A 23102-nucleotide genomic window follows, 5' to 3' on the forward strand; every position below is an offset into this window, starting at 1 on the left:
GTCAGTTCCCCTCCCTGGAAGCAGATAAGTTCCACATTTACACATGTACCTCCTCATGAGAAGTTGTGAAGAACCTCAAGGAATATATAGCCAAGTTGAAAAGAGACAGAGAGGAGAGGCCATTAATAGCCCCCATCACTTTTCCTTAACATGTATGTATATTTCAGGCCTAAAAAAGTGGAGGCTAATAAAAAAGAATGAAATAATGCCATTTACAGCAAAATGGATGGACCTAGAGATTACCATACTAAGCGAAGTAAGTCAGAAAGAGAAACACAAATACCATATGACATCACTTATATGTGGGATCTAAAAAAAAAAATGATACAAATGAACTTATTTACAAAACAGACTCACAGACATAGAGAACAGATTTGTGGCTGCCGAGGGGGGAGGGGGAGGGGGCTGGGGGAGGGAAGGATTGGGAGTTTGGGGTTAGCAGGTGCGAACTATTATGTATAGGACGGATAAACAACAAGGTCCTACTGCAGAGCACAGGAAACTATATTCAGTATCCTGTGATGAACGATCATGGAAAAGAACATGAAGAAGAACGTGTGTATATATAACTGAATCACTCTGCTGCACGCCAGAAATTAACACAACACTGTAAATCAACCGTGCTTCAATAAAATATAAATTTAAAAAATAATAATATCAATAAATGTAGGCTAAAGCTAGAGAGTAAGTTTGAAGAAACTGATAAAGAAGCAATAAAACCCAGCAAATGCTAAAACCAACATGATGCTGAGTGAAGTCAGTCAGAGAAAGACAAGACAAATACTGTATGATCTCACTTACATGAAATTTATTTAAATATAAGTGAAATACAAATTTATATTAGTTTAAAACAAAAAGAAAAACACGAAACTTATAGAAAAAGAGATCAGATTTGTAGTTACCAGAGATGGGGGGGGTGGGAGGAGGGAAACTGAAGGAAGGTGGTGAAAAGGTCTAAACTTACAAGAGTAATAAGTACTAAGGATGCCACGTATATGATGACTATAATTAACACTGCTGTATGATAGATAGGAAAGTTGTTAAGAGGCTAGATCTTAATTCATCGCAAGAATTTTTTTCTTCTCTTTGTACTGTATCTATATGAGATGATGGATGTTAACTAAGCCCATGCTTAGCTGTGATAATCATTTCACAATATATGTAAATCAAACCATCAGGATTTCTACCTTAAACTTACACAGTGTCGTGTGTCAATTACTTCTTAGTAAAAGTGGGGAGAAAAAGAAGGCAGATAAAAAAAGTTTTTAATAAAAAATAAACCCCAGCAAATGTCTATGAGAATAGATTAGCAAACTGTCATATACAAATTACTTTTTAAAGGAGAATTATTTTATATTATTTTATTTTATTTATTTTCTTATTTTTTGGCTGTGCTAGTGGGATCTTAGTTCCCCGACTAGGGATGGAACCCATGCCCCTTGCACCATAAGCACGGAGTCCTAACCACTGGACCACCAAGGAATTCCCTGTCATATACAAATTATATTCATAAGTTGTTTGAAATTATAATGTAGCTTGGGTCTCATAGTATTCCAATTAGTAGGGGTAGCAGAGAAAGTGCTCACTAAATATCCCACGGGCTCTCCTACATTTCCCAGCCTCTCTTGCAGTCAGGCTGGGCCCATGTGCCTACTTTTGGCCAATGGGCCATGAGCAGAAGTGGCCAGTGTCACTACTAAGCCTGAACAATTATGAGCTGGTGCCTCTTCCATGCCACTCTCCTCCTCTTTAGTTGATAATCTCAGAGGCCACGTTTTCCAGATCCATCTACAAGACAATAGAGCTTCCTTCAGCCTGGGCTCCTGGGTGACTCTGTGGGACAAGGCCCTTACAGACCCAAGATGGACATGTCATAGAAGCGAGAAATAAACCTTTGATTCACTGAACCACTGAGATTTGGGGCACGGCAGCTAGCATGGTTTCACCTAAATTAATATTGGGGGGTACCATTTTATGGGGAAGCTTCCATTCAAGATTAGAGATAAAAACCCTAAGGCATTGGGAAAAGAAGGTTAGGGAAGAAGGGGGAGAGAGAAAAGATTATATATGGATACTGGGGAAATTCATTTGGAAAAAAACTGACTTGCCACTATTCTCATAAATATGGGCTACAGCATAAGCTTAGTAATGTTGGAATTAGGAGAAGGCAAGAAGCTTGAAGTTGAAGTTGACATGAACATTAGTAACTAGTTTGCAACCCAGGTGAAAACAGGTCCTGTCTCATCCTCGATGAAGGACCACTTAGCACTTTGTCGCACCACTGAAAAGCCCCTACACCGCACCAGACCCTAGTAAGAGATAGACATTTTACTGCAAATTTCCTTGGCGAGAGGAAAGGTTTCACAGCACATGACTCATGGCACATTATTCCTCCCCAAATTCTCTGCTCTCATGATTCCTTTAAAAGCCTCTCCGCCTTCAGTAGACCCTCCAAATGGAATCTAGCATCCTCTAAATGTCCCCTTTTTTATGCCATATAATTAGAGCTCTGCCCATATTCTCCCAATTCTACAATCCCAGGAACATCACTGAAAATTCCTATCCAGGCCATTTTTCTGCTGACCTCATTATGCTCAGTCAACAAAAGATCTCCAGCTTCTAGAATTTTCTCTCCTATAAGTATGCATGCAAGGAAAGGAAGAGGGTTTAGGAGAAATCTGTCGTGAATGAGCAGTTTTAAATTTGTATTTAATTTCGATCCCAGATTTTTCCCCCTGATATAAGGTATATTCAGATCTTGAATAGAGGCTTACTTGTTCTAAGGTAAATCACAATGTTTTCCTGTTTCCATGAACTTAGCATTTTAACACATCCTTATTAACCATAGGAGGCAACCTTTCTCAGAATTATATTCTGAAAAGGATGATGGATGTTAACAGCAATCTGGCTGTTACTCCCCAACACTCCACTGAAAATGTTCTTGTCAACGTCTCTAAAGACAACAATTTAATCCAATTTTCTCAGCAGCCCTCAACACAGTTGCTCACTTCTTGAAATGTTCACCTCTTTCTGCTTCTAAGAGGCCACACTCTCCTAGCTTTGTCCCTGCCTCACTCACACCTCCTCTTTGCCGTACATCTGAGTCTAGAGCTCCTGGGGCCTCAGCGCTCTTCTCTCTTCCTACATGTTCTCACTCAGTCCCTTGGCAGTCAATGGAATCTCTATATTGATGATTTTCCAATCCATATCTCTGGCTTAGACTGCTTATCTAAGCTCCCCACACCTATATCCAACCACCTAGTCAACATCTCCACTTTCACATCTAAAAGGAAACTCCAAGCTAACATGTCTAAAATTAGGTATTTAGTTTAATGTCCTTTGTCACCAACTGTCCTCTCCTACATACACTTTCCCACCTCAGTCAACGGTACCCCAAACACTTGCTGCTCAAACCAGGTAACTGGGCATAACCCTTGATTTTATCCTTACTTCTCCACCCCAAAAATGAACATATCACTAAATCTTATCAAACTAGATCCACATTTCTCCATCTTTACTGCCAACATCATCTCTGGGCTGGACCAACAAAATAGCCTCTGAACCTCCCACTTCTATCCTGCTCTTTCTCGAATCTACTCTCCGCCCAGCAGCCAGAGACATTTTTTGACAAAGTAAACTGGCACATCGTTTTAATGTGTTTTTTAACCTGTTTTATACCTCCCAAAATTATTAAATAAACAAAGATGGAGGGAAAAAAACTAAAATTAAACACCCACAGATGAAACTAACCATATAGCAAATGGATAGCATAACAACAAAGACAAATCAAAAATTAAATATAAAAAATTATTCCTAGGGACTTCCCTGGTGGTCCAGTGGGTAAGACTCTGCGCTCCCAATGCAGAGGACCCGGGTTGGATCCCTGGTGAGGGAACTGGAACCCGCATGCATGCCACAACTAAGAGTTTGCATGCCGCAACTAAGAAGTCCGCATGCTGCAACTAAAGATCCCACATGCCGCAACTAAGAAGTCCACATGCCGCAACGAAGATACTGCAACCAAGACCCAGTGCAGCCAAAATAAATAAATAAAATAAAATAAGTATTTTTAAAAAAGGACTTAATCCTATACAAATATTGAATCATTACATCATAAACCATAATCTAATATGTTATATGTCAATTATATCTCAATAAAAAAATTTTTAAATAATTAATCCAAGTAACTTTAGAAAACAATACTCTCACAGCACATTATAGCTATATTCTTAAAATAATAATAATAACAAAAACACAAAACAATCTTGGACTTAACCAAAAGATTTTCTTTTGGTAGAGGTATGGGAGTAGTAATTCCTGTGTATATTTTAGGATTGAAAAAATGATATTGCTGGCAACCAGAGTTCTCACTGTGGGAAAAAAGGAGATACAAATGTGGAGCAGGTGAAGGAAAAGAAAAATCCTTTAACTTGGATCAGATTATAAAGGTTTCAGAACAACTCTCAGTAGACGACTGCTAGATAGATAGGTAAATATGCTCCCCTAGCTCTGTCTACTGAAAGGGCCTAGAAGCAAAGACAACCCCAAAGCAATAAATATAACTACAGCTTCCCCAAATCTTGGATTCCAAATGCCACTTCCCACCAAAAGGATCAGGGCTCCTTAGAGTAATGACTGGTTTTTCCAGGGCTGGGGCAGAAAATGTATAAGCTAAGTGTGGACTAACTTGTTGGGCTAGAAAGCAAGAAAGTGCTCAAAAGCTGATGAGGACATATCCAAAGGACTCGAAAACTGCTGGAAAAAGGTACCACTTGCCAAATTTTGGGTAAACTTAATATCAAAAAGACTGGGGAGAGTTGCAGGATACAAGATGAATGTACAGAAATCTGTTGCTTTTCTACACACTAATAATGAACTATCACAAAGAGAAATTAAGGAAACAATCCCCTTTACAATCACATCAAAAAGGATAAAATACCTAAGAATAAACTTAACCAAGGAGGTGAAAGACCTAGACCCTGGAAACTATAAAATATTGATGAAGGAATTTGAAAATGATAAAAAGAAATGGAAAGATATTCTGTGTTCTTGGATTGGAAGAATTCATATTATGAAAATGTCCATACTACCCAAAGCAATCAACAGATTTCATGCAATTCCTATCAAAATACCCATGACATTTTTCACAGAACTAGAACAGATAATCCTAAAATTCATATGGAACCATGAAAACCCCAAATTGCCAAAGCAATCTTGAGAAAAAAGAGCAAAGCTGGAGGTATCACACTCCCTGACTTTAGACTATACTACAAAGCTGCAGTAATCAAAACAGCATGGTACTGGCACAAAAACAGACACATAGATCAATGGAACAGAATAGAGAGCCCAGAAGTAAACCTACACACTTGAACTATGACAAAAGAGGAAAGAATACACAATGGAGAAAAGACAGTCTCTTCTGCTGAGAAAACTGGACAGCTAAATGTTCTAAGAATGAGATTAGAACATTTCCTCACACCATATGTGAAAATAAACCCCAAATGGGGAGTTCCCTGGTGGGCTAGTGGTTAGGATGCCGGGCTTTCACTGATGTGGCCCAGTTTAATCCCTGGCAGGGGAACTGAGATCCCACAAGCCACATGGTGCAGCCAAAAAATAACAAAACAAAAACAAAACAAACAAAACAAACAAACAAAAAACTCAAAGTGGATTAAAAACCTAAGTGTAAGACCTGAAACCATAAAATTCCTGGAAGAAAACATATGCAGACCACTCTTTGACATAAATAGTGGCAATATTTTGGGGGTCTGTCTCCTAAGGCAAAAAAAAAATAAAAGCAAAAATAAACAAATGGGACCAAATTAAACTTAAAGGCTTTTGCACAGCAAAAGAAACCACTGTCAAAACAAAAAGACAACCTACAGGATGGGAGAAAATATTTGCAAACAATGTGACCAACAAGGGGTTAATATCCAAAATATACAAACAGCTCATACAATTCAATATCAAAAAACAAACAAACAATCCAATCAAAAAATGGGCAGAAGACCTAAATAGACACTTTTCCAAAGAAGATATACAGATGGCCAACAGGCACATGAAAAGATGCTCGTCATTGCTACTTATTAGAGAAACACAAATTAAAACCATAAAGAGATTATCACCTCACACCTGTCAGAATGACCATCATCAAAAAGTCCACAAATAACAAATGCTGGAGAGGATGTGGACAAAAAGGGAACTGTTGTACACTGTTGGTGAAAATGTAAATTCATGCATCCACTATGGGAAACAGTATGGAGGTTCCTCAAAAAACTAAAAATAGAACTACCATATGATCCAGCAATTCAATTCCTGGGTATATATCTAAAAAGAACAACTCGAAAAGATATATGCAGTCTAATGTTCATAGCAGCACTGTTTAGAACAGCCAAGATATGGAAGCAATCTAAATGTCCATCGACAGATAAATGAATAAAGAAGATGTGGGGTGTGTGTGTGTGTGTGTGTGTGTGTGTGTGTGTGTGTGTGTAATGGAATATTAGCCATAAAAAAATGAAATTCTGCCATTTGCAATAAGGTAGATGGACCTAGAGTGTACTATGCTTAGTGAAATAAGTCAGACAAAGAAAGACAAACACTGTATATCATTTTATGTGGAATCTGAAAACTAAAACAAATGAATGTATAAACCAAAGCAGAAACAAACTCACAGGCATAGAGAACAAACTAGTGGCTGCCAGTGGGGAGAGGGAAGGGAAGGAGCAAGTTAAGGGGAGGGGATTAAGAGATACAAACAACTATGTGTAAAATAGATAAGTAACAAGGATACATTGTACGGCATAGGGAATTACAGCCATTATTTTGTAGTAACTTTTAATGGAATATAATCTGTAAAAATACTGAATCACTACACTGTACACCTGAAACTAAAATAAAATTTTAAATCAGCTATACTTCTATTTTTAAAAATCTGGTTTGGAGATAAATTAAGTATTTAGATTTAAAAAAAAGAATGATGATAGGAATGAATAATATCCACTGAATAAAAAAAAAAAAAAAGAAGAATCTATGAGACCACACTAACAAACACAACAAAACTACAAGGCGGGGGAAAAGGAGAGCTTTTCTTCACAGAAGAATACCTATGAATAAATAGAAAATCACCATCTTTCAGCCATCATTTTGGTAATTATTTTAGGTAAGCATCGTCAATTTTTGGTACAACCATGAGTAAAAATTTTGGGGGAATACAATAACATGTACCGTCTCCAGGTTTCTCCTCCCAGATTATTTGTTAAATACAAGAGGAAATTAGGTACCTTTACAACAGAGAAATCTGGCCAACACCATCTTGACCAAAGACCAAACTTACTGGCACCACCAAAGGGGCAATGACAGTGGGTGCCTCTGATGTGATACAGGACACATCACTTAGGTAGTATTCATGCCAAAAAATGCATAGTCAGACACCTAATCTCAAGGACACAATTAAAAAATCCAAATTGTGGGATATTTCTGCAAAACAACTTTTATTGCCACAAAAGAAAAAAAAAAAATTTGAAGAACGTGTTCTAGAATAAAGGACAATTCAGAGACTTGACAACTAAAAGCAATGCATGATCCTCGATTGAATCTTAGATCCAGAAAAACAAAACAAAAAGCTCAGCTGCGCTGGACATCATTAGCGTAACTGGGGAAATCTACATGAGAACTATGTATTAGACAAGAGCATTACATCAACATTCATTTTTTTCAGTGTGATGATTATGTGGGAGAATGCCCTTCTCCTTAAGAGACACATGATGAAGCTTCTAGGGGGAAAGTGTCTTGATGTTTGCAATTTATTCTCAAATGATTCAGCAAAATTTTAAATGTATAAATATATAAGACAGTGATGTGGCAAATGTGGCAAAACATTAAGAACTGGTGAATCGAAGTGAAGGGTATATGGTATTCATTGTGTTATATTTGCAACTCCTCTGTAGACTAGAAATTTTTGAAAAATAAAAATTGGGGGGCTTTCCTCGTGGCGCGGTGGTTGAGAGTCCGCCTGCCGATGCAGGGGACACGGGTTCGTGCCCCGGTCTGGGAAGATCCCACATGCCGCGGAGCGGCTGGGCCCGTGAGCCATGGCCCCTGAGCCTGCGCGTCCGGAGCTTGTGCTCTGCAACGGGAGAGGCCACAACAGTGAGAGGTCCGCGTACCGGAAAAAAAAAAAAAAAAAAAAAGGGGTATAAAAAATAATATCCTACTTCAAACTTGACCAAAAAAGAATTCATCAATGTGTCTTACCATACTGAGACTGAAACTCAAACTCCTTCTCTTGGTCTACCACCTTTGCTTGACAAGCTACTAATCATTCATCAGGTTCCAGATTAGAAGTTATTTCCTTTGTTAAGCCTTCCTAAACACCAAAGCCAGGATAAGGTCTTTACTGTATAGCACCTTGTACTTCCCTTGTAATAACAGTAATCATTGTGTTATTCATGCCTGTTTACCTTTACCTGTTAACTTAATAAGGAGAGATACCAATCTGTCTTTTGCCTGTTGTTTTCTCAACATCCAGCCAAACACCTGGCACTCAGTCTGTTGTTGTAGACATAAGTGTTGTCCAACGAATAGGTCCAGTTCTTCCCTGGACACACAGTAGGACTGTACTTTCCCCTCCCCTTGGGTAGATGTGACCATGCAACTTGCCCTAACAAAGATGTCTGAGTGCAAGAGGTATCTGCCGTTTCCAGGTGGGAGCTTCAAGAGCTAGTCCATGCTCTTCATCCTCTCTCTCCATCCACCATGGTGACTGGCAATGGTCAGGGTAATGGGGTGAGGATGGTGGGGAGCAGAGCCCCTAACTACCCAAACTGGGGGTTCTATCAGCCTAGATACCTACATGCCTGTGATGAGCAGGATCCCCTGCTAACCATGCTCCCCTTCCCCACTAACCATGTTGGACACATAATATGAATACAAAAAAATAAACTTGGTAAAACCAAGGAGATTTTGAGGCTATTTGTTATATCAGCACAAATCAGCATATCCTGACTGATATATAAGTGTTCAAATACTGAATGAAACAATTCAAATAGCCAAATATTAGCATTAGGTTTAAAATCATCTGAAAAACGTAAATATTCTTCAAGGGGACGGGTCAAATAAATCACCCTTTACTCACACAGTGGAATACCATGCTGACCTTAAAAATAATGAAGAAGGGGCTTCCCTGGTGGCGCAGTGGTTGAGCATCTGCCTGCCAATGCAGGGGACACGAGTTCGAGCCCTGGTCTGGGAAGATCCCACATGCCGCGGAGCAACTAGGCCCGTGCGCCACAACTACTGAGCCTGCGCGTCTGGAGCCTGTGATCCGCAACAAGAGAGGCCCGCGCACCACGATGAAGAGTGGCCCCCGCTCGCTGCAACTAGAGAAAGCCCTCGCACAGAAACGAAGACCCAACACAGCCAAAAATAAATAAACAAATAAATAAATTTTTTTAAAAATAAATAAATAATGAAGAAGACCTTTATGTAATGCTCTCCAAGAAAAAGTAGAAAAGGTAAAGTGCAAAAAACAAGGATACGTACAGATACATGGTTGCATACGTATACAACAAAATAGTCAACTGAAAGTGTTGACCAAAGAGCCAATGTGGGATAGATATTAGATTTCAGTGCAACTTCTGGGACAAACCACATCCAGAAACTTCTACATGGGTTATGACAATGAGTGCGATGACCCTAAAATCCCTCACCAAAAGCGAGGATGTAATAGAGTCCAGAATGAGAGGACCTGTGAAAACTGTTGGAGGGGACCATGGTGTTCAGTGAGCCCTGTGTCTCTCTCCCCCATAGTCGAGAGGAAGGCTTCAGTGGGGCCACTCAAAGACTCACTATGGGTCCCCGACAATTTGGACAAGGAGTCTGATGTCTGGCTCTTCCCAGAAGAGCTAAAAGATGAGAGACTGGCTGGCTAGCTGCTCGGATGGAGGGATGAAGGAGAAGTTGCTATGTTGGGGTTGACCTGCTCTCCCAGAGTCAGTTCGGGGACAGGATATGTGAGTGTTTGCATGGACCCAGGAGTTCGTTTTAGAGGTCCAAAAGGGCGCTGGAGCAGAGGAAAGCTGGGGTGGACCAGCACATGCCAAGGAACTATGAAAAGAATAAGCAACCAGGTGGGACAGAGAGGCAGCAGCCCTCCTCCAAGAAACTGTGGGTGGGAGAGCCCTGGAAAAGAGAACAGGGTCTCTGCAGGACACGTGGAAGGAACTCGCCAGAGGGAGTCAGCTGGGACCGTGAGCCACGCTTCAAGGGCTGGGAGCCAGCTTACCACCGTGCCTGTCAACAGAGCACCTTCCTGTTCTTCTATGCCAAAGGCATCAGAACATTAGCCAGTGTGTGAGGGAAGAGTGAAAAAAGACCTTGCCATCCTCATACCCCTTCCTGCTTGGATCACCATATGGAAACAGACATTCTGAAATCCCCAGCAAGTCTGTGCTTTGTTACTTAAGGCAACTAGAAGACTTTGTATTACCTGTGACCTGAAGTCCTGGGGCTTGCACGTTTTTATCTAAGAGTAGAGAAAGAACTCCTCTACAGGGCAAATTGAATGGGACAGTGGATGACAAAGAAGGCTGCTTTGGGATTAAACCTAGCAGCCCCACATCACACTTCCATTCACACGTGTATAAAATGTCACTGGAAGAACACACAAGAGACTGTGTGTGGTGGTTGCCTCTTGAATGAGGTACTAGAGACAAGTGTGAGAGGAAGGTTAACTTTTCCTACATACTTCTTTGCACCTGTTCAGTTTCTGGATCTCCTCAAGCCCATGTGCAAAAAATAGATGGTCCTGTTGTGAAATTACCTGTATTCAATATGGAATGGCCAAGGGGGTACCAGCTCCAACTGCTTGGCCTCTAATTCTGGTTAGGTCACGACTAGCCATGGATCCTGAAGCTTCTTACCCAACCTCTCCATGCCAGTTTCATCAACTGTAAAATGGGAATAATGACAGTGCCTCTCTGGGTTACTGTGAGAAAAATATGCTTTAGTTCATGATAAGCTCTTTTTTTTTTTTTTTTTTTTGTGGTATGTGGGTCTCTCACTGTTGTGGCCTCTCCCGTTGTGGAGCACAGGCTCCGGACGCGCAGGCTCAGCGGCCATGGCTCACGGGCCCAGCCGCTCCGCGGCATGTGGGATCTTCCCGGACTGGGGCACGAACCTGTGTCCCCTGCATCAGCAGGCGGGCTCTCAACCACTGCGCCACCAGGGAAGCCCCTATGCCAAGCTCTTTTAACAGTGCCAGTCTATCTGTGCTCAGTAAGTGTTGGCTGTTATTATTACCTGTAATAATAATAATAATAATAATAATGATGATGATGTTAAAGGGGAAAATCCATCAGAAGAAAAGGAAAAAATCTGAATACCATTAAGAGCTAGTCCAGTTTTTACTTTCATGGGACGTAGAAAAGAGATTTAGAGTAGATAAAATGGGAATAAAGTTGGGTGGCTTGTAAAAGGAATCATCTGAAAGACCAAATGGTTAAAATCAGAAAACAATGATCACCTGATAAGTATCACCTTCCGTATAAAATAAATCCCACCATCCAGCAATCCCACTCCTGGGCGTATACCCAGACAAAACTATAATTCAAAAAGACACACGCACCCCTACGTTCACAGCAGCGCTGTTCACTACAGCCAAGACATGGAACAACTATATTTCCATTTTTAAAAAAATGTAAGTAAATACATAAATCACACCAAGCCTATTAAATAAAGCATTAGACATTACGATTGGAAAAAGAACAGTATATCTAAGGACAGCAGCATCAAAATAAAACTAGTCGCTCACTGGGAGAAATTAAGGGAAGTGCCAGTGAGGTCAGAGACATAAATTTAACCACCAGAAAATGAGCCATGAACTTGCAATACGGGAACGGAAAGGAAAGGGGGAAAGGGTACTCTTTTTGGAGAGTGCTGCGGAGGCCGACATCCCTGGACAAGGCAGGTACCGGTTCTTTTGTCACAGACACAAAACACAACTGGCTGGCAGACAACCATGTGTCTAAATGGCAGAAGATGAGGAGAGGCAGAAGGAATTTTGCAGGAGGGTGACGACATCACTCAAGAAAGGCCATACTGAAGAGACTGAAGACGACTGCCCTAGGATGCCCTAGGGAGGGGGACATCCCTGGTAAAAGTGCCTCCACCAGGAAAGCAAAGTCCCCACGGAGCCAAGCCCTTCATACACACAGTCCAAACAACCAACTGCAGCAGTAAAACTTTTAAGACAACCGCATGGGATGGCACTCAGCCCGAGTCCGGAAGCCCATGGCCCGGGGAAGAATGCCTTCAAGCATCCCTAAGCTGCAGCCCCTGCACTTCGAACCCACTCTGTTTCAGACAGATGAGGGAAGGAGGAAGGAAATTCAGACATTCAAGTGGATTATGGGAAAGTGGGGAGCATCATGCATCTCAATGTGAGAATAACTAAGGTCCCCACAAGTAGAAGGACCAGACAATAAGCTTCTAGGAATCAAAGGAGACAAAGTATAGACCACGTGATTCAACAGGAGAAAAAGCCTGTCTTAGGAAGAAGCTGAATATGAATGCTAGGATTGACCAGGGTGAGAGATACGCTTTGGGGACCAGCAATGTACCAAGCAGTCCAACAAAGTAACAACAATCAAACGGACCAGCCAGGCCTGCTGTCCTCCAGCTGACAGGGTCAAATGGTGGCTGAACTCTAGTCCCCAGGTCCTGAGCCAGGAAAGGGTGTCTTTTTGGACAGACCACCTTTCCATAATTCACATAAACTCATCTTCTGTGTTAGAAGTAGGAGTGAAAAAAGGGGTGGCCAAAGACATACAAGACCTAAAGAAAAATAGTTATGTACCCAAATGGTGAGTGGCCACAGACCGTGATAAAGAGTCACCGACTAGGTGTGACAATGACAGCTAGTGCGTGCAGAGCACCCACTGTATATCTGGTGCTATGCGGCCCCATGACAGATAATCCCATTTTATTATAATTATAGCAATTAGAAATGATGTGGTTCTTATCAAAAAAGTCTCCAAGGCTAAATTAAAAAGCAGAACTGGATACACAGCAAGTCTGGCTAACAGACAAGAAAATCAGAGGAAGCAAAAAGCTACAGCCATAAAATAAAGGACAGGTTTTCTGTGTGAAAATCATATATAACGTTGCCCCACACGGGGTCTTGAAGAATGTGAAGGCTCCACCTCATTTTTTCCACTACTCAGGTTGACCTTACTACCACCAGTATGATCAGAACTTCCCTTGATGAGGGGTCACTGTTTCAGGGAGTTCAGATGCCCTCGTGCACAGCAGGTCAGCAGCGCAGTGCTCTGACAAGGCCACAGACTTGGAGAAGACAGGACCTCAGCTAAAATTCTGAATATCACTACTCTTACTTAGATGGCCTTGAGCAAGTAACCCACTCCCTCTGGATCTCAGTTGCTTAAATCTATAAAGCAAAACTCGCTATCCCCATTTTGCAGATGAGAAAACTGAGGCCCGGAGAAGTGAAGAGACTTGCACAATATCACACAATTGATAGGTAGTAGAGCAAGGACATCTTCTGACACTAGCTTGGTGCTGTCAGAACTTCTTAAGGGTCAGAATCATGCCCTGGATGCTCCTGTCCTAAAGCTCTACATGAATCTCTGTTGGTTATCTCAAAATAATAAGTACATGAACATGTGTAATAAATGAAAGGTTAAACATCTCTAATGACAAACGCATCTTTCCGTTGGTCCAAATTAAAAGTAGGCTGATATGGGACTTCCCTGTGGCACAGTGGTTAAGACTCTGCGTTCCCAATGCAGGGGGCCCAGGTTCGATCCCTGGTCTGGGAACTAGATCCCACATGCATGCTGCAACTAAGAGTTCACATGCCACAACTATGAAGCCAGTGAGCCACAACTAAGGAGCCCGCCTGCCACAACTAAACAGCCCGCCTGCCACAACTAAGACCCAGCGCAACCAAGTAAATAAATATTTTTTAAGTAGGTTAATAATAAAACAAAGTAAAACTCTTTCTAAATTATTTAAATAGACCTAATGTTTTTAGGTACGTACTTTTGAGCATTTATCGAAAATATATAGCCTATAAATGCTAATAAATAACTTATTTTCCAACCAGACCTAAGTAAATTCTGGGGCTTAGAGATCAGTTTGCCTCAGTAATTAATAATAAAATTTTAATTTACATATTCAAGGTCCCCATTAAATAAAAGGGTGGATTCTCCCTGCAGTGGAACTGTCCTGACTAAACATGTTTAAATCGAATTGTGCAAAACCCAGAAAAGTTCAGGGCCCCTTAAATAACAGAGCTTCAGCAAGCAGCCAGGGATCTTTTTGGACCAAGTTCTCATAAGTGGGACAAACTGAGAAAGATGTTAAAAATCACAGGCAGCACTGAAGTGCAGAAAAATATATTTAGGCATCAAAACCCAGAGAACAGAACCCTGCATTGGGGAAGAAGGGTCTTTTATTTCTAAGGTTATTTTCAGAGACCGGAAGACCAGAGCAAGAAAAGGACTACCTGCATTTTTTTCAATAAGATAGGCTATATATTAAAAAGCAGCCATGTAATAAATGCACTCACATAAAATGACTCTGTAATCGTTAAAAGCACACTGGCATAAAAATACAGAAATTTTAGTATAACTGGTTTGATGTAAGAATTAAAGTATTTAAGGTGTCAGTTTTTTGCTTTCTAAACTCTTGAGATTTAGCCAAAAATTATTTTGAAATATCATTAAAGAGGACCTTAACTAAGGACAATTTCCTATTTACAAATATAAAGTAGCAATCAAGCTACTCAATGAATCATAATTAGGCAGAAATTAAGGGTTCCAAGCATATGCCTACATAAAATCTTAAAAGGAGTTATGTAAAAATGAGCCCGTACTCATAAAAAAAACATCTGCAGGGATATACATTAAATGTTACTCAGGTTGTTGCTAAGGAGTGGGATTAGATCATTATCGGGAAATACTCAAAATATGTTGTGAGGTAGACAACCTAATGCTGGTTGGAAGAGAAAGAGAGGCAGGTTGATTTTATTTCTACCATTTTATTATGTGTGAGATCATTGCAAGGCAAATGCAGGGCACTTTGCTAGGTATAACAAGGAAAACCAAGGTGAATCAACAAAATCAAAAACCATGTCCTCAAAAAATCAAAAAGCTCACGACCCAGGAGCAGAGGTAAAATACATGTTCCAACAACGAAGTACAGAATTCAAAGTGTGCCATAGTACTGACATGAAATACAGAATGGTATTAGGGCAAGAGAGAAGAGAGATTAATTCTAGATAAGTGGGATCAGGGAAGCCTAGACAGAGATGGCCTTTCCAGTGGGCTTTCGATTTTGGCAAGTGAATGATGGGGAAAAAATAAAGTCAGTACTGAGAAGTACTTTCATGCATTCATTCAATCAATTGTTCATTAATTCATTCAGTTCTCTATTCATTAATTCATTCAATCCTCCTAGGCACCCTATAAGGCAGGTACTCAGCCCTGCTTTACACGCCAGAAAGCTCAAGCTTGCTTGAGCTCACACAACCAGTAAGCAGAAGAACCAGGACTGAACCCAAGCTTGTGTTCCTCGTCTCTCTGCTGCGCTGCCCCTCTAGACAAAGAGAAAACACTGGGCCCTATAGGCTAAGGAAACAGGATGAACAAGGTCACAGAAGAAGAGGAAACTTACATTTATTAAAAAGAAACCATTTATTAAAGGGTCTCCACGGATTAGCCGCTGTATGAAATGCTTTTTACATGGAATTTATTTATTTTTCCCATGAAATGGTCATTATCACATCTATTTTAAGAATGACAAAAGCAAGATTTAGATAGGTCAACTATCAGGTCAAACAGCTCATAAGTAGCAAAACGGAAATTTACACCAGGTCTGAGTCCAATCCCAGGTCAAGCCAGAAAGATGGATAGCTTTAGGTGCTTATTTAATCCCTAAAACAACACTTCACATCTGGTCCTAGTGTTTTTCTCATTTCACAGGTAAGAAAATTTTAAAAAATCAGATAAGGTAAAAGTAACTTGCCCAAGGTCAGAGAACTGGTAAGAGGTGAACCCAAAATTTCACGTAGGCAGCCTGACTTCAGAGCCAGAATTCTGATCCTGTGGCTAAACCACCAGAAAAACAATAAATGGAAGCCAAATCACAACAACTTCTAATGTCAAACTGGGACTCTGTCAGCCATGCAAACTCACTGAAGATTTTTGCTGTGGAGAACATGATCAAATGATGTTTTAGGAATAAAGACCTTCAACAGACATATCAAAATTAGATTCTTAACATTTAATATGACATGGAACACCCTGCTTGTAGAGCTTTTCAAATAAGGTTAAACATTGTTTCAATAAGGTTTGTTTACCTAAGAAGGTCATCTGTGTAGTTACTCAGCAAGCACTCAGCTGTGTAACCTCCCTAAAGGGTCAAATAAATTACATTAGATTTATCCATCATTACATTTTTCTACAGATTTCTTTATACAGCGATGTGGAAATTGCAAATTGAGCAACTAATCATAGAACCTGCCTTCCCAAAGCAAAACAAGAAAGGAGGAAAGAGAGGGGCTTTCCTGGTGGCGAAGTGGTTGGGAGTCCACCTGCTGATGCAGGGGACGCGGGTTCGTGCCCCGGTCCGGGAAGATCCCACATGCCGCGGAGCGGTTGGGCCCGTGAGCCATGGCCGCTGAGCCTCCGCGTCCGGAGCCTGTGCTCCGCAGCGGGAGGGGCCACAGCTGTGAGAGGCCCGCGTACCGCAAAAAAAAAAAAAAAAAAAAGGAGGAAAGGGGGTAAAAGATCAACAACGGAAACAGGTTTGCTTTTAACACTTCATTTTTGCCTTTTGGCTATCATGCACAGCAGCTTCTACCAAACATTACCACAAGGTACCCAGCTGAGAGGCCTGGGACGGTTCACAGACAAAACAGGTTCAACCTTCCACAGCGACACGCAGAGTCTGACTCATGGGAACAGCTGGTATCAATTCTTAATGAGCCGCAGAGCCCCCAAAGTCCTTCCTACTTCTTTTTCCTGCCGGAGAGCCCCTTCTCCTTTCCCTTTACTTTCTCTGTCCCAAATTCCTGAAGACCTTCCCCATACCGCCTCTTAGGGAATCACTGCCAATCCTTTCCATCCCGAGGCCGACTCGGAGGTTTCCCCACGGCTTGAACGCCGCCACTCACCAGGTGCAGGGCCAGGGGCAGCAGCAGCAAGAACAGCCACAGGTAGAGGTGGCAGCTGTTAGTGAACTTGCTCTGGTCCGGGTCGTGGTACCAGCCCCCGGTGAGCGCGGCCCACACGCCCTGCCGAAGCAGCAGCAGCACCCGGGACGCCATGCCTGCGCCCCGGGGCCGGCGCGCGCCGCGCGGCCCGCTGCCAGCCGTCCGCCGCCCGGACGCTCTCAGCTTTAACACGCGGGCCCTCGCGCGGCGTCACGGACGCCGCCGCCGCCGCCGCCGCCGCCCCCTCCAGCTCCTTCCGCCCCACGGCCGAAGCTCCAACTGCTCTTCTGCCCGCACCCGCGAACCGCGGCGCCGGAGCCGGCTGCTGCCGCCGGGCAGGTGAGCGCCATGTCCGAGGGAGGAAGGATTTTCCCATGGTGCCCAGAGGCGGCTGCTGGGAGGATGCTCCAGAGGCTCCTCCCAGCGCCCGCCTAGAGTCACTCCGTTGGCCTTCCTTGGGGGAGGGCGGCGAGGGGGGCGCGAGGGTGAGAAGAATTTCTGAGTCCTTCCAGCCTCTTCTCTTACCTCTGGCAGCTCCCCCCTACCTCTTCACCTCATCTTCCTATAAGGGAGCATGGAAAGCTTAAAAATCAAAGATGTTCTCGTGCAGAAGAGACAAACCAGGACATGGTCCTTTGCTTTTTCCTTTTTTTGCAGCCTGCACCAAAATAGTTATGTAACTCCAGCTCCTGTCACACATTCCTCAATGTAATTTCTTGCCCTGAGCACTGCCTGCACAGCTTCATTCTCCTTAACTGACCACTCACCCCAGACGTTCTACTAGCTAAGCTCTACCTGCACCCTTGACCCTGATATCTTTTCCTCCCTGACCTTTTCTCCTCCTCCCTTGCTGTTGTCCACCCTGGCAGATAACGAAAATAACCACCTTTTGGGAATAATTTCAGGAGCTTCAGTTAGGCTACCTGCCTTTTTATATATTTCCTAGAACATAATCCCAGGCATCAATCGGGTATACTGTTTAGATAGGAAGACCCACTAGAAGGTATCACTGAACTAATAATTTTTAAGCTTTTATAGTAGAGAAATTTCAGATTCTCTTCTGAAAGCAGGTTTTCGACAGGGAAGAAATAAAGAGGAACTTGCTTTCTTAGAATGAGGAGGGGAAGCTCTCATTATTAGTCACTGATAACCTAAAGTAAATGAGCTTCATGTTGTTGCAGCGAGCAGGCTTTGGGACGCGTGGAGAGAAAAGGGAACACGACTTCCTTACGTGTGAGCAGCATTAGGCTTGTGTGAGTTAGGGCCTTTGGGGAAGAAGGAGGATGAGAAAGACGCTCTGATCCCCAAACATGTCTTTTCTGCATCATGCTTACCTCACCTGATATGTGCACCTGTATATGCCCCGGCCATGCTCTGGTCTGCAGCAGCTTTTGCTCTTGGCCGAGGCCTAAGCCTCCTTATGCGGAAGTGAAACAAGGGGAGGGCCATCCTGAGGAGCAGGTCTGGGACGTGGAAGTCCAATGTCACGCTGGTGTGTAAGCCTTCAGCTTTAACCGCTCTTTAATCTACTCAGCATTCATCTGTAGGAATGACTAACCAAAATATAATAACACTGCTTTCTGTACTGAAAGAATCATTTTCTCAAAGGTACAGAGGATGCTTGATTTTATATGGACTCATCGCTTGAAACCTACCAGGCACTCTATACATGTTTAATGAATCAATCAATCGATCGATCAATTCCACAGAAAAGACCCACATTAAAGGATTGCTCTCATGTGCTTGGGTCCAGAAGAAATAGGTCCATTCTTGCACTGAAGGAGTGCCTTTATTCATTCTGATTATTCATTCATCCTTTATTCATGCCTGATTCATCGGAATATTTATTGAGCACCTTCTGTGTGCCGGGCATTTTGTTGAAGGAGAGAAAGCGAATACAAAAAATATATAGTCCCTACCATGAAGGAATTCACAGACTACAAGGGGAGACAGGCAAATCAACAAAGACTTGCAATTAAATGTGCTGTATGCTACGATGGAATTGAATATATGTCTCCTCCTGGAGATGCCCATATGGAAGGCATACTGCTGGAAGGTACATCCTGCCCACCATCCCTATGCTAGGAGCCACTTCAAGGATGCAGCCTTGAGAGAGTAATGTGTGGTTGAGACCATATGGACTGTATACCTGACTGAACCCCATTAAGGCCTCTATATAAACTCTTTAAGTTTCTGGCGGGCAGGCGTGGAGATCTACCTGTCTTGTGGCCACCCAAGACAAGCCTCGTATGTAAGTTCTCTTGCTTCTTAAATCAGGAGTGGCTGCCTCTTTCTTCATCTCTTTCTTGACTTCTTTTGGATGGATTATGTTTTATTATTGAAACTTTTTATATTACCTTGAAAATCATAAACCTGTAAAGCTTTTTTTTTAAGAGGTCAGAAATATAAAGTAAGGTATTTCTTTTTTTTTAATTTATTTATTTATTTTTGGCTGCGTTGGGTCTTTGTTGCTGCGTGCGGGCTCTCTCTAGTTGCGATGAGCGGGGGCTTCCCTTCGTTGTTCGTTGCAGTGCGCGGGCTTCTCATTGTGGTGGCTTCTCTTGTTGTGGAGCACAGGCTCTAGGCACGTGGGCTTCGGTAGTTGTGGCGTATGGGCTCAGTAGTTGTGGCTCACAGGCTCTAGAGTGCAGGCTCAGTAGTTGTGGCACACGGGCTTAATTGCTCTGCAGCATGTGGGATCTTCCCGGACCAGGGCTCGAACCTGTGTCCCCTGCATTGGCAGGCGGATGCTTAACCACTGCGCCACCAGGGAAATCCTAGAGTAAGGTATTTCTAATGGAGGTAGAATTATACAGTAGAGAGGATAACGTCAGGACGTGGAGGACACACGTGGAGAAGGAGTACAGAGGAGTGCAGGCATAGGGTTGGTCCTTCATGTAGGAGTCGGAGGTGAAGCAGAGATTATTTATAATGATGCAGGGATTTCATAGAGCATCCATAAAGAATTTGGAGAGAGCAGAGAAAAGATAGGCTCATCCTCAGTCAGTAGGCATGAAGAAGTATGGAAATAAGGACAACAAGACTGCATTTAGGAAAAATTCCCAATGAATAGAATACTAACCCTTCACTCCAAGATCATTTGAGATTTTCCCAAATATGCCTCATTCTGCCTAAGAGTAAGCATATAATGTAAAACACATTTTTGGTTCTTTTAACTGCATATTATAACTCAAACAGTCAAGTTTGAAGTAGAAAACGCCAGTTATTATTATTGTTGTTATTGTTGAAAAAAGTGAAGAAAAAAAAGCAGAGTGGCCTTTACTCATTTGTAGCACTAGGTGGCACCAGAGCGCTGCATCAGAGGCAGTAAAATAGAGCCCGTGGCTGACACAGCCAAGCAAGAAAAGACTTTAAACGAGGGGGAATTCAATACTCTGGAAAGCTTGCCTCCAAAAGGACACTTCTTCTTTCACCTGATTAGTCTATTCATGTCTTCTGAAGGCCACTGTGGCCTTTATTTATCTAAAACAATTTTTTAACCTTATATACAAATTAGTGTCCCTGAAGAACAGAATAGAAATAGGACCCAAAGTATATTCTAAAATCTAATTTTAAAACTTTTCAGAAATAAAAGAGGACTTTACCTAAACATTAAAAGGGTGCATCATGCCCCTACCCCCAAAATGACAACGAAAAATGAACATTAAGATAGATCCTAGGGCAACTGACATCTCCAATCAGAGGAGGACCTTGATGAACTCACTCTCCCCCAAAAGCAATGAAAATACAGGCAGAGCAACTAAGAACAATCATTTCAGAACCCTAAAAATTAACCAAAGCCATAGATTGAACTGCAAATCATCCATCCAAGAGGAACTATTGAACTTAGGTACGACAGTAGGGTCTGTGACATTTTAACAGGGGCCATTCTCACCCCTCCTCCATCCCAAGCTCAGTGACCCACCCTACAGAACCCTATGAAAAGATAAAAGGGCATCTTTAGGCTGAAATTAAACGACACTAGACAATAACTCCAATCCACACAAAGCAATAACAAGCACCCGTAAAGGTAACTACGCAAGTACATATAAAAAAAGTACAAATATATTTTTGTTTATAACCCCTCTATTCTTATATCTGCTTGTAAACACAACTGCATAAAGCAAGAATTCCTGTCCAGTTATTCTTTTAATAAGCAAGATATACATTTTTGTTCTGTGAAGAAAGGACTAAATTTTGGGAGTTTACTTGTTACTGCAGCACAACCTACCCTAACACAGAAATTATTACCTTGAAATAGTGTACAAATGTAATAAAACCTAAAATAGTTGGCATTGGCTTAGCAGCTGTTGAGCAAGTGAGGAGCAAGGGAACATCTTGCAGGCTGGAAAGATGGAGACCCAAGTCATGCAGCATTAAATTATTTGGTAAAAGTGTCCTCTTCAGGGACTCAGATGACCTACCAACAGCTACTGAGCCTACGACTCTGGAGAAAAAAATTGGGAAAGAAAAAAAGAAAGAATGTGTGTGCACATTGACTGTTCCCGGTTGCATTTAGCAAAAAATAATTGAATGGGGGCTTCCCTGGTGGTGCAGTGGTTGAGAGTCTGCCTGCCGATGCAGGGGACACGGGTTCGTGCCCCGGTCCGGGAAGATCCCACATGCCGCGGAGCGGCTGGGCCCGTGAGCCATGGCCGCTGAGCCTGCGCGTCCGGAGTCTGTGCTCCGCAACGGGAGAGGCCACAGCAGTGAGAGGCCCGTGTACCGCAAAAAAAAAAAAAAAAAAAAAAAAATTGAATGATTTCAAAGCAGAACACCAGGGCCCTGAATGGCCTCAGCATGGCGTAGCTGATTCACCAGCTTAAATGCCTGCTTCTTACTTGGAAATAAATTACAATAGAAATAAATTAATTTCTATTGCGTTGTTACCAAAATGGGGGATCCATTTGCTACTGCAGCTTAGCCTACCCTAATTAACACAAGAAACAATGAAAATAAATTAAGCATTGAACTCAAGGAAAAGAATAACAACTACAAACCCAAGGAAAGCAGATGGAAAATAGTAATGAGTATAAATGCAGAGATTAATCATTAGAAAAAAGAAAAACAATAGAACTAATAAATAAATGCAAAAACACAAAAGTTTTGTTAGGGGAAGGGCAATAAAATAGATAAATCAGTAGCTCATCTGAACAGAAGCAAAGGTAGAAAGCATAAATAGGCAAAAAGAGATAAAAAGGAGAAAACAATAGAAAAGAAAGAAATTTAAATAATCATAAGGGAATACTTTGCTACAGAGTATGTAAATAAATGTGGGAACCTAGGTGAAATGGGTAATTATCTAGAAAACTTAAATTACCAAATCTCACCCCAGAAAAGAGAAAATCTAAAGCAACAATGATCTTATGGAAGAAATAGAGAATATTATAAAAATGGTACACATTCAAGAAGCACTTGACCCAAACTCTTGCAAAGCAGATTTGTACATAAACTTTTATAATTCCAGTGTAATTTAAACTGTTTCAGAACACTGAAAAAGAAGAAAGACATTTCCAAATCCTTTACATGAAGATAACATAACATACATTCCAAAAATCAAATAAAACGTCATAACTATACCCAATCATGAGTATGAATATTCATGCAAAAATCCAAATTAAATATTAATAAAGTGAATGCAGCAACACATAAAAACCAAAGGGAGATTCCTTCCAGGAATACAAAGATGATTCATCACCGAAAGGGTACCCATTAAAGGAGGTAAATTTAGGATGTCCATTATCAAAATCATTATTTCATGTGGTCTGGGAACACTGGTCAAAGTATTAGAGAAGATATCCACATGACGAAAACCTTAAAGAGCTATCAAAGGACACAAGCAAATGAAAATACTAAACAAATGGAA

General features: G+C 41.7%; 1 protein-coding gene across 1 annotated transcript in view; it reads right to left on the minus strand.

Moving 5' to 3' along the window:
* Positions 1-19746, minus strand: part of PCNX2 (pecanex 2) — a 278237-nt gene extending 258491 nt beyond the window's left edge. The window contains exon 1 of the mRNA XM_089897420.1: positions 17198-19746. Coding sequence (XP_089753546.1) covers positions 17198-17350 — 153 coding nt within the window. The 5' untranslated portion in view covers positions 17351-19746. The remainder of the gene's footprint in view (positions 1-17197) is intronic.
* Positions 19747-23102: the final 3356 nt, after the last annotated feature.

The sequence above is a fragment of the Delphinapterus leucas genome, chromosome 16, assembly GCF_059928025.1.
Source record: "Delphinapterus leucas isolate spDelLeu-1000000601 "Yukka" chromosome 16, BTC_Dleu_Yukka2, whole genome shotgun sequence".
In the NCBI taxonomy this organism is placed as follows: domain Eukaryota; kingdom Metazoa; phylum Chordata; class Mammalia; order Artiodactyla; family Monodontidae; genus Delphinapterus; species Delphinapterus leucas.